Source organism: Leptodactylus fuscus, chromosome 1, assembly GCF_031893055.1.
Source record: "Leptodactylus fuscus isolate aLepFus1 chromosome 1, aLepFus1.hap2, whole genome shotgun sequence".
NCBI lineage: Eukaryota > Metazoa > Chordata > Amphibia > Anura > Leptodactylidae > Leptodactylus > Leptodactylus fuscus.
The window spans coordinates 326,135,520-326,149,090 of NC_134265.1; the positions used below are offsets into that span (position 1 = coordinate 326,135,520).

At 43.7% G+C, this 13,571-nt stretch overlaps 1 protein-coding gene across 1 annotated transcript in view; it reads right to left on the minus strand.

The window, feature by feature from the left end:
- BOD1L1 (biorientation of chromosomes in cell division 1 like 1) overlaps positions 1 to 13,571 on the minus strand; it is a 39,673-nt gene that overhangs the window by 8,922 nt on the left and 17,180 nt on the right. Inside the window, exons 10-16 of the mRNA XM_075260273.1 lie at positions 5,463 to 11,270; positions 4,391 to 5,315; positions 2,196 to 2,242; positions 1,597 to 1,672; positions 1,389 to 1,480; positions 1,220 to 1,310; positions 1,092 to 1,135 (exon numbers count right to left, since the gene is read on the minus strand). Coding sequence (XP_075116374.1) covers positions 1,092 to 1,135; positions 1,220 to 1,310; positions 1,389 to 1,480; positions 1,597 to 1,672; positions 2,196 to 2,242; positions 4,391 to 5,315; positions 5,463 to 11,270 — 7,083 coding nt within the window. The remainder of the gene's footprint in view (positions 1 to 1,091; positions 1,136 to 1,219; positions 1,311 to 1,388; positions 1,481 to 1,596; positions 1,673 to 2,195; positions 2,243 to 4,390; positions 5,316 to 5,462; positions 11,271 to 13,571) is intronic.

The window sequence follows — 13,571 nt, forward strand, 5'->3', positions numbered from 1 at the left end:
TATCTATATTACTTGTTCTCTCTATAGCAGTCTCCTTTCCCATTTCTGTACTTACACGTCAGGCTGAATTCATATCTGCGTCGGAGTCTCTCCCGGGTGGACTCCTTTATAGTGTATGGGTACATGGGTAACCATTTTTAAAGCAGATAGGGTCTCCACGTACACCTGAACGATGGAGACCTGTACGCTAGTGGTCGAAGTACCTAACCTATAAGATCTACTGTCTGGATTAGAGACTGAGTATATCAAAGGGGAAGTGACACAGTCTGATCAATGGAGAATAGCTTTATCATATTATAAAGGCACGTTAAACTAAAGCAGATCCTAAAGCTCTCCCAGTTGCTTCAATAACAAAAAATATAGTGTAAAAATGCAATGAAATGTGGAGTCAATAGTCAAAAAAACAACAACCCCCCCCAAAGAAACCAGAGAAACTAAACTTAAAGAGGACCTTTCACCACCTCTACCAAAGTCCAGTTCTTTGTATCATTTAATAGGTGCGACTCCATTGAATCCAGCACAGTTGGAATTTTTTCTCTTACCCCCACCATTCCTGAGCAACCCATGCTGTTAGTTTTGGTACCGGATATGCTATTTAGACTCTGGACTGTCAGGAGGGTGAACCAGGGATGTGATTGGAGCTCTGAATCACACCCCCTGCCTGACTCTGCAGAGCTTAAAGCGTTCATCAAGCACCAAAACTAACTACACTTACTGCTTGGGAATGGTGAGGACTAGAGAGAAAATTCCAACTGTGCTGGAATTGGTGGAGTGGTGCCTATTAACAGATGCCAAGAACATGAATTGCTGGAGGTGGAGAAAGGTCTGGGGGATCAGGAACAATGTTTTTAACCCCCCACTCCCCCCGAAACAAAGCAAACCAATAACAAAACAAAACCAACCAAACTACCCCGCCCATATCACAGGTTCTAGGACCAGTGATGAAAAAAATTCTGCAGAGAAAACTTTTTTTTTTTCTTCAAATTTTTGTAGCACTCTGTGAGAGAACAGAAGAACACACATTTAATGGACTATAACAAGAAACACAAGCAGAATGAATTATTTGATCAGATGATGGTGGTAATACATACATCCAGAGGAGCCTGGCCTTCTGAGGACTGCTTCTTTGCCGCTTCTATGACAGAACAACACAAACATATAAGGATCACCTGACGCACAGAACATGTTACAATAAATGCACAATGTCCAGCATACTTACCAGCTTGCATGGCCAAGGCTAAAAGCAGGGTACGCCTCTTTGGGGGTCGGCCTCGCTTCCTTTTTTCAGGTTGAGGTGCAGGCACAGGCTCCTAAAGCGCAAAAGAAAGATAAATGTGACGGAAAATACAGGAAACAGCGGGTTTAGAAAAGTAGAAGACATCGCTTACCACCTTGTCACTTTTCGGATCCGGTTGACTTTCTTCCGCTCTCTTCTCTTCCTTTAAATCTTTATCCTCACTTTTTTGGATCAGGTCATTATCTGTGTAATGAAGTAAGAGATTTACCCCCGCCATGATCCTAACCAGACAGGGCAGAGCCTGTCACAACTCATTGGGATATCTCAGGGTTGTCCCTATAGTAGATATTCACACTAACCTTGCTTTGTAATACTTTCAGGATCTTTTGATTTATCCTCAGTTACTGAACTAGATTCATCTTTGTCACCAGATTTCTGGATCAAAAAAGTAAAAACCGTCAAATTAAAAGGGGTTTAAGAACAAGACCCTGCATGCAAGTAACATGGGACTTTGAGATTAAGCAGTACAATGATCAGTTACCCTAATGGATTATTCCACCTCTGACATTAATGACAGAGATACAAGACAAAAGCAGTAAGTCAAATTGCAGCCTCCTACATCCCCTCCCCTCTCCTAAAGACTTCTGTTTGTGACTTTGATATGGAATCTATGTAAACAAATAGTCTGAGCGAAGTTATGGAGAACAATAGCCAAGCATAAATTTATGAAACGCCCAAGCATGGAATACAACTATAGTCGCCATCGGAACACCATGTGTCACCACCCTTACACAGGGCAGCCATCAGGAACAACCAATCGTTTACCCAATTAGAAGGGTAAGGGACCATGTCTGACGATACCCTTATGATCATTTTAGCCGCTACTCCTCTATGAGCAACACTTATGTTAGCTGATAAGTATGAACCAAATACAGACTTAAATGGACAAGGTACTCACACAAGATTCAGGATCCTGCTCAGACTGCACATTCTCCACAACAGTATCTGCAAATTGAAATGAAAACAAAAAACCAAAATAACAAATTTACTATTTCCTCTAAAGCCAACGATTTCTTTAAAGCGGTTTTTAGAGGTAGACGATAGTGCCGGTCTGCCAAAGGGCTTTGTGATGGACAAGCATAGCAGACTTAGGGCTGAAACATACAGGGCATTATTCAAAGGCTCCCTAAAGAACACCTTTAAGGTTAAAAAGTTTCTTATCACAACCTAGATATCACATTGCATAAAAACGAGAAAAACAAAAAAACAGAAACAAAGACACATAATCAAGTAATACTTAAAAATGGGAGAAAATTAAATATTACCTGAAAGGACTGAAAGCTCCTTAATACAGTTAAAGTATACATGCGATTATAAACTGTCCATAATAGTACAAGTGACATTACAGGGGCTCTATCACTGGACTTTCGCTATTTTAGATAAACATATGCCTGAGTAGCCTTTACAAAGGCTATGCAGGTCCTGCTAATCGTTTGTTAAAAGACCCCCCCACTGTTTTAATGAATTACCTTTTAAACGTATATGTAAATGAGCCCTCCCGTGCACCGTGGGTGTTCCCGTGCACCCCTCACGTCATACTCTGTTCACGCCCTCCTCTCTTGGTTCTTCTATGTAAGCTCCTCCTCCTGCTTTCAATTCACTGCCTCTTCCCTGCTAGTGGCACAGGACCTGTGATGATGTCACTACTGCTCTGTGATTGGCTTGTCCCAGTGATGACATCACTACAAGGTCCTTTGTTGTCTTCTAAGTAGTGATATATGTGTACCATGTGTACAGTAGATCTGTGCTATGATAGACACAGGGAGCTGCAGCCCCTGCTCTGTATAGATCACTATTTAGAAGATGACGAAGGACCTTGTAGTGTTGTCATCACAGGGACAAGCCAATCACAGGTCCTTTTCCAGAATCAGGGAAGAGACAGAGCTGGTGAATCAAAAGCAGGAGGAGGGACTTACATAGAAGAACCACAGAGGAGGGAGTGAACAGAGTATGATGTGAGGGGTGCACAGGAATGCCCACGGTGCACGGAAGGGCTCATTTATATATACGTTTAAAAGGTAACTCCCTGGGGCAGGGGTGTTTTAACAAACGATTACCAGGACCAGAATAGCCTTTTTAAAGGCTATTCAGGCTTATGTTTATCTAAAATAGTGAAAATCCAGAGATAGAGCCCCTTTAAAGAACCTGGGTAATATTTTATTACAGAACAGTACTTCTTTACCTATTGGCCACTTCTACTCCTCTGCCTCTTGCACTGATCATTCAATCACAATTCACTGCTAAAAGTGGTATTCAAAATGGCCGCTCTTTATTGAGAGATCAGGTTATCCTGGTCGTCTACAGAAGTCTGGAAATATAAAAAAAAAAAAAAAAACTTGATAGTCTTCAGTAGTTGATACCTTTTTAATGGCTAACTCATAATAATGACAGATTACAACGTTTCGGAACGTCTAGGTTCCTTTCTCAAGTAAATTGAGAAATTTACTCAATTTACTTGAGAAAAGAACCTAGATGTTCCAAAACGTTGTAATCTGTCATCATTATGAGTTAGCCATTAAAAAGGTATCAACTACTGAAGACTATCAAGTTTTTTTATATTTCCAACCCACTGGCTAACACGGTACGAGAACAAACATTTTCCTTATACAGAAGTCTGGGGAGCGTTCCTTACAACCCAGCGATGATGCTAAGCTATGGGGAACGCTTTTCTGACAGTGGGGAGATATTGGTCCCGAAAAGAACAGCATCGATATCTCCTCCACCAGGGCACATACCAGGAAAGTCTGCTTTCTAGTAGTGGTGGTTTCTTGTTTTAGAAAACCAGTTTTACTACACAAGTGAGACATCATAGAAGTGGTCTCCATCTCCCTGGTCCCCTCTTCATAGGGCAGCAACTAGAACTTGATTTTTCTACCCAAATGTACCAATTTTATTAGTGAATTCAGAGTAAATAACCAGGTGCAGGAGGAGCTGGGTTGGAGAGTGGTTTGATGTATATAATGGCAATGGAAACTCAGCTTCTTCTCAGGGTTTTCATAGTACCAATAACAATAGCGCCATTTACAGAAAGCACACAATGACGTGATACACTCAATGCTAGTAAACAGCATGCAGTAAGACAATAAAACCTACCTGAACTAGATATTGGTATTTGGCTTTCAGAGGCATCGGCTGAGGTAGTGTTCTGGTCTTCTGATTGCTTTCTATTGTCTTCCTGTGTCTTGGGAGTGTCCTCAGACTCTTCAAGCTTGTTGATGGATTCGTCAGAAACTGCCGTTGTGAGATCAGATATATTTCCCTGGTCGAGTTTTGATGGAACATCTTCATTGGCTGAGGCATTTGCTGTATTAGATATTTGTGCAGATGAGGTTATGGGGGCATCTTCACTTGTGCCTGTAGAAAGGTGGTGAACTTTGTTGCCTTCCGAAATCCCTTCTGACAACGCTGGATGAACCCTATTTTCTTCATCAAAGACATGATGTGCTACATCAGAATGCAATGTCCGACTATCTAAAGACAAGTTGTGTGCTTCACCATGGCTTTCTGTAAGTGAAACTTGAGAATCAATTGAAGCACTGTTGTCCAACTGAGTGGTGCATTGGTAGTCCTGCTCAGAAATCTCTGAAGCACCAAGTGTTAAGGACTCAGGTGCACAAACTTCTGAAGCGATAAGACTCTTTCCTAGTTGACAAGGAATATGCTCTGATGTTCTATTCAATATCTCCGGTGCAATACTGACACTGATAACACTTTCAAGAACTTCCTCACCAACTTTTTCTACTTCAGCTTGTGTCTGTGCCTCTCCTTCAAGATGTGACATTACCACTGTATCTTCAAGCTGTGCCACAGTCTCCTCTTCAAGTTGTGCTTCAACCTCTTCTTCAAGCCGTGACATTACCACTGCATTTCCAATCTGTGACTCAGACTCTTCAAGCTGTGATACAACCACCACATCTCCAGCCTGGGCCTCAGCCTCTTCAAGCCGTGACACTACTACTCCATCTCCAAACTGTGCCTCGGTCTCTTCAAGCTGTGACACTACTACTCCATCTCCAACCTGTTCCTCAGCCTCTTCAAGCTGTGGCCTTACCACTGCATCTTCAACCTGTGACACATTCTCTTCAACTTGTAACATTGCCACAGCCTTGTCTTCGAGCCATGCCTCTCCCTCTTCAAGCGGTGACATTACTACTGTATCTTCAACCTGTGACACATTCTCTTCTTCAACTTGTGACATGGCCACAGCCTCTTCTTCAAGCTGTACTTCAGCCTCTTGTTCAACCTGTGAAATTACCCCTGTATTTTCAACCTGAGACACCGCCTCTTCAACTCGTGACACTACCTCCTCTTCAATTTGTGATCTTGACATTTCTTCTTCAACCTGTGACTCATCTTTATCAACTCTTGACATGACCACTGCCTCTTCAACTTGTGCCACAGCATCTTGTTCAGCTCGTGCCTCAGTCTCTTCTTCGAACCATGCTTCCACAACCATCTCTTGAACCGGAGCCACCTCCACGACCTGCGCCACTTCCTCTTCTTCACTCCTTTCCACTGTTTCTTTAACTTGTGCCAAGGCCTCTTCTTCAACTTCAGCTACTGCCACTTCCACTACATGTTCCTCCGCCACTACCTCTCCTTCAACCAGTTTCTCTGCATTCACCTCTTCCTCTATCCGTTCTTCTTCCATCATCTCTTCCTCAACCCTACTTTGGACCTCTGCTCTATGTATTATATTACTAGAATTATGATCTACAGTGATTGAAAAAGAAGAATCTTCAGTCGTAGTTCCAGTACTTGTGACAAACCCTTCGCCCTCTTCCTCATCTTCTTTAGCTCCAGTACTTGTGATGGCACTTTCATCATCTTCTGTGGTAACTCTAGAATCTGCGCTTGTAGGTCTGCTCAAGACATTGCTACTTTCAGTGCTCTCTGTGGTACAGCATGTGTTATCTTGCTTTACACCATCATTTTCTTCAGATATGCCTGTACTAGTCACAGCTCCTTCACCTTCTTCCAATACTGGCTGGTTAGCTGGTCTAGAAGCTTCAGGCTCTGTTACGAGATCAGCAATGTCCTCAAACTGGGCATTTTCAGCCGAAGCATCTCTTTCGGTATGTTCAACATCCATGTTATCAGCAAATGCCTCAGACTCTTGATGTTCATTTGTACCAAGATCATTTGTATGAGAAACCGCCACTTCTTCGACAGGACAGTAAGCTGTAATAACACCTGTATCTAAACTGACGACTTTGTCTGCACAAGTAACATCACCGTAAGCTTCAGAATGGTCTCCATTCCCAGGTGACACTCTTGCTCTGGTACCGGCACTAGTGACCACACCATCAGTTTCCCTATCTCCAAGCTGTCTTGATACACTACAGACATGTCTTTGCTCTTCCGAGCTTGCGCTGCTCACGGCATCCTCCTTCTCACAGCTTCCATCATTCTCTCCATCATCTGAGTTTGCCTCCATACAACCAGAATCATTATTGGCCTCCACTCCAGACAGATGAACTGCAACATCTTCTGAAGTACCAGAAATGGAAATGTTGGTGTGGTTGTCTGCCAAGCTTGATTCCACTGACATTTCTAAAGTGTCGTGAGAGGTTTCATTCCCTACATTTCCAACTCTCTCCCCAAGATCATTTGCTCTTTCTGTGCTTGAAGAAGTGGTTGCGTCGTCGACAACAGGCCTGTCAATGGACGCTTCTGCTGGGATTTCTTGGACTAGCCTATCACTAGCGCTTGAGGAGCTGGCAGCTTCATCATTTTTGCAAGGACCCAAGGCCTGTATCTCTTCTTCTAAACTACTGGCCATAATGTAATCTGATGATGTAGCATTATTATCATTATCAAAAGACGACTCCATAGCGTTGCTTGAACTGGCTGCTGTAGCTTCACTATTAATATCACCATCTTTAATCGCGCTAGATTCATTGTCATTGGTTGTGGATGCTGAGGAATAAGCATCATTGGAAATCACAGCACAAGCTTTGTCATCTTCTATGCTGCTATCCATCATATCACTGGATGTAGCAGCCTGTTCATTGGCCTTATCAGCAAAGCCACTTTCCAAGTTCTCTTGAGTCCTATCAGCAGCGACTGTGCTGGACGATGCAGGTACTTCATCATTTCTTACTGTGTCTTCTGCGCATGTGTCCAAAACATCAGAAGACGTTGCAGTGCCTGTACTTCTATCTACAGCCATAGCACACCTCAAGCCTAAATCCTCTTCTGTACTACTGTCCATTGCAACACTTGAAGATGCTGTGGGTTGAGTGTTGGGATACAGATGTAAGCTGACACCATTTCTAGATGAGTTGCTCGATGACGTTGCTGTCGTGTCGGTACTATTACCAGGAGATGATCTGTCAAACCGAGCAGTATTAACGTTCATTGCAACGCTTGACGAAGCCGTAGCTTCTATGTTTTCAGAGGTTATCGTGACTGGGTGATTTGCACTGCTTTGTCTAAAGGAACTTGAAGAGGACGCTGCCTCCTCAGTAGATGTATGTCTTAGAACCAAAGGAACACCACTGCTTGATGATGCTGTATTATCCTTTTCTTTATTTGGCTTGTTATACTTGCTTTGACCTCCTTCGCTACTAGAACAGCTTGCAGTACTTCCGGTGTACAGGTCGCTGCCAATGGATACTTCAGTACTACTGTCCATGGCCAGGTCTGAGGAGTTTCCTGGATATTCTTTAGGAGTTCCAGAGGAGATTACATTTGTACATGTGTCACTCAAGCCATCTTGCTCGGTGCTTGATGTGGCTCGTGTCTTTTTGCTCTCCTCGGCATTACCAAACGTATGGTTATTTCTGCAGGTGGTACTACTGGAAGAACTTGCTGCATTGTCGCTCTCTCTTTCTAAAGAGTCATCGATGATACTGTTGTCCATAAAGTTACTTGATGATGCCGCAACATGTTCACTGTCTATTTCAGAGGAGACCAAAGAGACTTCAAAGTTTAACCCTCTACTACTATTGATGACGCTACTAGAAGAGGTAGCCGTGTGCCTTTCTGATATCCCAAGACCACCATCGATTTCAGCTGCTGCGACTGAAGAGGTCGCTGCTTGTGTGGTTATGTTTTCAGACACAAGCACACAGAAACTTTCTGACGATGTTGCTATATGGGCAACAGCACTTTCGCTATCTTCCCTTTCAGAGACGGTATCAGAAGATGTTGCTGTGTGGGTATCATTCAATGCAAGAGAACCTTCAGCACTGTAAGACGAAGACGCTGCATTCTCTTGAGTACTTTCTGTAGATTCCCGATTGGCACTGGAAGTTGCAGGCTTAAAAGTAATGATACTCACTTGACCTGGGAGATTATCGCTGGTACTTTGAGAACACGTTTCTGAACTTTCGTTATTGTCGTGGAACAAGTTTCTATCAGTGCTTGAAGAAGTAGTGGCATCTTCAAAGCTGTTTTCAGATAACATTGTAAAGTCGCCATCATCTTCCAAAAAGTTACCATCTGCAGAGGCTGAAGAAGTATAGTCCCTGCTATTATCAAGGTTTACAGTGTCCATTTCAATACAACTTTTATCGGTGCTAATATCTAATGTGGTATTGGACGACGTGGCAGTGTCTTCACCAAGAAGTCTTAATTCATTGGGAGTTTCTATAACAGAGCTGGAAGAAGTAGCTGCGTCTTCACATTCAATTTCCTTTCCATGTGGATTATCACTCCCGGACTGCACAGAGATATTGCTATCCACCTGCCCCTGACTGGCCTCCCTACAGCTACTTTCCACATTTCTTTCTGTATAAGTCACCTTCACAGAAGAAGCATCTCTTTCGACAACTGCAGACAAATCTTCAGTTGCATCCGATCTCTCAAAAGTTTCCATTTCGGAGGTATCAATATCCATAACAGAAGGTTCCCCTACATTATTTCCCGTGACTAAATTATCATGTTCCAAGGAATCAATCTCAACTGGAAGATTTACACTTTCCTTTAGGGCAGCTTCTTTTGTACATTTTCCATCCTCTTCGGCAAGGTCACTAGTGGAAATCTCACCATCATTGGAATCTGTTATTTCAGAGAATACTTCATCAGGAGACATACTAGAATGGTCAATAATATTGGGCTCTAAACTAGATTCACTCTGCGCCTGTGCAGTATTTTCTAGCTCTCCAGATTGCAGGGAAGCTCTTTCACCCATTTCACAACCTGAATTCTTTGACCTTTTGGGAGGGATACCTCTATCTCTCTCATGACGGAAAGCCTCGGAGAATCGGGCAAATGGTACGGCCAATTTACTATAGTCAACAATGTCTACAAATGGCGCTGCAGATGCACTTGGATCACTACCGATAAGGGTAGCTGAACTTTGTAAAGAAGCTGCCACATTTTTGAAGGCACCACTGCTCTCTCTTGAATCAACATTTCCATGTTTTACCTTGGATTTGACCGAAACCGGTTTCTTTGAGGTAGTAGTTTCAGCAACAGAGTGAGGGCTTGAGTTCCCTAGATTTGTTACAGTAGCTTCAGTATTTGCCTTTTCTGTGCCTTCCATGAGTATTTTTGCAGGCTTTTTGTTCTCTCTAGGATAATCAATATCTTTTGACTCGATGGCAATGCTAATACTTTGAGAATCGCTTTCACTCTCTGACTTTATCCCTTTTTTAGTACTGCTGCCTTTCGAGCTTTCACTTTTGTGCTCAGAAATGGATTTCTTACTTGACTTTCGATCTGAGCTACCTGAGCGATCTTGAGTTTTCTTTTCTTCTGGATATTTAGAGGATCTTTCCTCCGATTTACCACTCTCCCCCTTTCGCCTCTCGTCCTTATGACTATGCTTTGATTTCAACATTTCACTAGAATATTTCTTTTCCAACTTAAGCGAGTCACGATCCTTGCTGTCCTGTCGAGCTCTATCCTTCGTTTTATCGCTATGCTTGGACTTGTGACTGGCATCTTTAGCGGCACTGCTTGAGCTCTGAGAAACAACATTTTCCCTTCGGTCATCATCTTTATCGTCAGATTTAGATTTCCGGTACTTTTCTGTTGACCCTTCCACCACAGTCCTCTCTTTTTCACTCTTTTGGTTTGACTCCTCTTGTTCACTCGGTTTAGGAGATTTACTACTACTCTTAAACTTTGCTTTGGCATGCATCTTCTCTTCTGAAGTGCTCTGTGTTCTCCTTCTGTCTTTAACACTTTCTTCCTGCCGTGAGTTATCAGAGTTGGCAGAGTCAACTTCATTTTTATCATCGGCTGAAGACTTGGGTTTTTTCTCAGATGAACTGTGAGACCTTTTAAGCTCTCGATGTCTGGAATCACTGGCTGATCGCTTAGTCCGATTCTCAGGTCTGGACTTCTCCATGGACTGATGTCTGTCTCTTTTACTGCCATCTATTTTGCCCGAATTATCAGATGATCTATCGTCTTTGCTCGATGATAAAGACTTTCCATCAGTTCTCAGCTTATTTCTCCGATCAGTTCGCTCTTCCGAGCTGGATTTACTTTGACTGAGTTTACCCTGTTCTTCGTCTTTTGAAGATTTTTTAGTTTTTTGAGACTCCATGTCATCAGTTGCTTGTCTATGTATGGCTTCCAACTTATGCTTGTGCTTGGAGGATGAACGCTCTTCTTGTTTGGAAGACGAACGCTCTTCTTGTTTGGAAGACGAACGCTCCTCTGAATAAGTTCTTTCACGCTCACTTTTATGAGACTTTGGTTCCTTCCTCGATGTGATCTTGGCATTCTGTAAATCTCCATCGTCCCTTTTTGAATGCTTTTCAGATCGGCTTACATTTTTAGACTTTGGATAATCTTCAGAAGTAGAGTCCAATCTCTCAACATGTTTCCGAGGATCTGAGGTTTCATTGTCTTGGGTTTTTTCTGAAGATGACTTTTTCTTAGACTCTTTTTCCCCTCTGGAATCGTTTTTATTATGCTCCGTGGATTCTAGTAATTTTCTTGGTGCTTTGTTAGTCTCATTCTTTGCTGTACTAGATTTGGGTTCTCTTGTGGATGAGGAAGATCTGTCCAGTGACTAGTAAAGAGAAGAAAAATCTCAGTTTAAAAACAAAACAAAACCCAAATAGCCAGTAATGTAGCAAATATATAGGTTTACACATCCTGAAAATTCTACCACCTAGAATAGCCTGTGTCAGTACATTGTAGTGTATATATGACTATTTTATTATTTTTATTTATTTTAATATCTCTAGTAGAGGATTTAGTTAAGTATTATACAAGAGGAAGGGGAGAAGGAAAGTTGCTGCCCGCTGGTATGATTTACCATCTTATTCTCTACAGAGTTATCCTATTTACTAAGCATACTAGAGCTAGCAGCAGCCTTTTTCTCCCCCTTCCATAGAATTCTGTGTATGAGGTTCACAGTCCATATTCATTCTCTAGATATGGGTTATGTTATTAGTATCGGGAGGGATGGAACCCTGCCTCCAGTCTCCTGTCCCTCACTGCCTCCTTTGGTCTCTCTCAATGGTCCTCCTCTGCCACCCACATAAGAGGACACACCGTAGACCTCATATTCACCCGCCTCTGCTCCATATGCTGCCACTTTAACTTTCCATCCACGCTCTCTGACCACAACCTGCTGACATTCTCTGCCCTCTCCTCTCCAATAGACCCCCCAACCTCTAAACCAACACGCCCCTGCAGGAACCTCAACCGCCTTGACATCCGCACGCTCTCAGACTCTCTCCTACCACTCGCTGACATATCCTTACTCCAGGACGCAGATGCCGCTGCTGCCTTCTATAAACACCACTGTTACCTCAGCCCTTGACTCTGTGGCCCCCTTCACAAACACCAGAGCCTGACCGATCAATAGGCAACCCTGGCACCCTGACCTGACTAAAAAACTGAGACGTGCCTCACGGGTTGCAGAACGCATCTGGAAGAAAAGCCACTCCCAGGAAGACTTCCTCAGTTACAAATAGGCAGTTCTCGTATTCAAGAACACACCTCTGCAAAGCAGGTCTACTTCACCAGACTCTGCACTATATCGCAATCCCAAACAGCTATTCACCACCTTCAACTCCTTCCTCCTGTGCCCCCTCCGACGTCACTTATGTCAGCTGATGACTTTGCCTGTTACCTCAAAACTAAAATTGACACCAGAGACAGTCTCACCCTAAACCCCCAGCAACCCCTCTACCCAACTGCTCATCATCCTTGACCTGTTTCTCCACCATCACTGACGAAAAACTCTCCTCCCTAATCTCTAAATCCCACCTCACCTCCTGCGCACTTGACCCGATCCAGTCACATCTCATCCCCAAGCTCACTGAAGTCATTACCCCAGCCCCAACCCATCTTTTCAACCTATCCCTAGCCAATGGATCCTTCGCCTCCGCATTCAAACAGGCCAAAGTCACACCTATACTTAAGAAACCGTCCCTCGACCCGTCCTCTCCAGCCAACTATCGTCCCATCTCACTGCTCCCGTACGCCTTAAAACTGCTTGAGCAGCATGTCCACTCCGAACTATCCTCCTATCTCTCGTCCAACCTGCTCTTTGACAGACTTCAGTCAGGCTTCAGACTCCGGCACTCCACTGAAACTGCCCTAATAAAAGTCACTAATGACATTCTTACCGCCAAAGCCAAGCGCCATTACTCTGTCCTCCTCCTCCTTGACCTCTCCTTTGCCTTTGACTCAGTCGACCACTCCCTCCTGTTAGAAATTCTCTCATCCCTTGGTGTCTCAGACCTGGCCTTTTCCTGGATCTCCTCATACCTCACATTCAGCGTCTCCCACTCACACACCACCTCCTCACCTCGCCCTCTCTCTGTAGGTGTCCCCCAAGGCTCTGTCCTAGGACCCCTCCTGTTCTCCATCTACACCCATGGCCTAGGCCAACTCATAGAATCTCATGGTTTCCAATACCATTCCTATGCTGATGACACCCAAATATACATCTCTGGACCAGACATTACCTCTCTGCTGGCCAGAGTTCCATACTGTTTAGTGTCTGTAACTGCCTTCCTCTCCTCCCAATTTCTCAAACTCAATATGGATAAAACAGAGTTCATGATCTTCACGTATGGCCCCTCCACCTGACCCATCTATCAAAGTTAACGGAACCACACTTACCCCTGTCCCAGAGGCCCGATGCCTTGGGGTAACCCTGGACCCTGACCTTTTTTATCAAGTTTCACATTCAAACCCTCAACACTTCCTGCCGCCTCCAACTCAAGAACATCCATCAAATCCGCTCCTTCCTCACCCTTGAAACTACTAAGACGCTCGTCCAGGCCCTCATAATATCCCGCCTAGTTTTCTGCAACACCCTTCTCCATGGACTCCCAGCTAACACCCTCGCCCC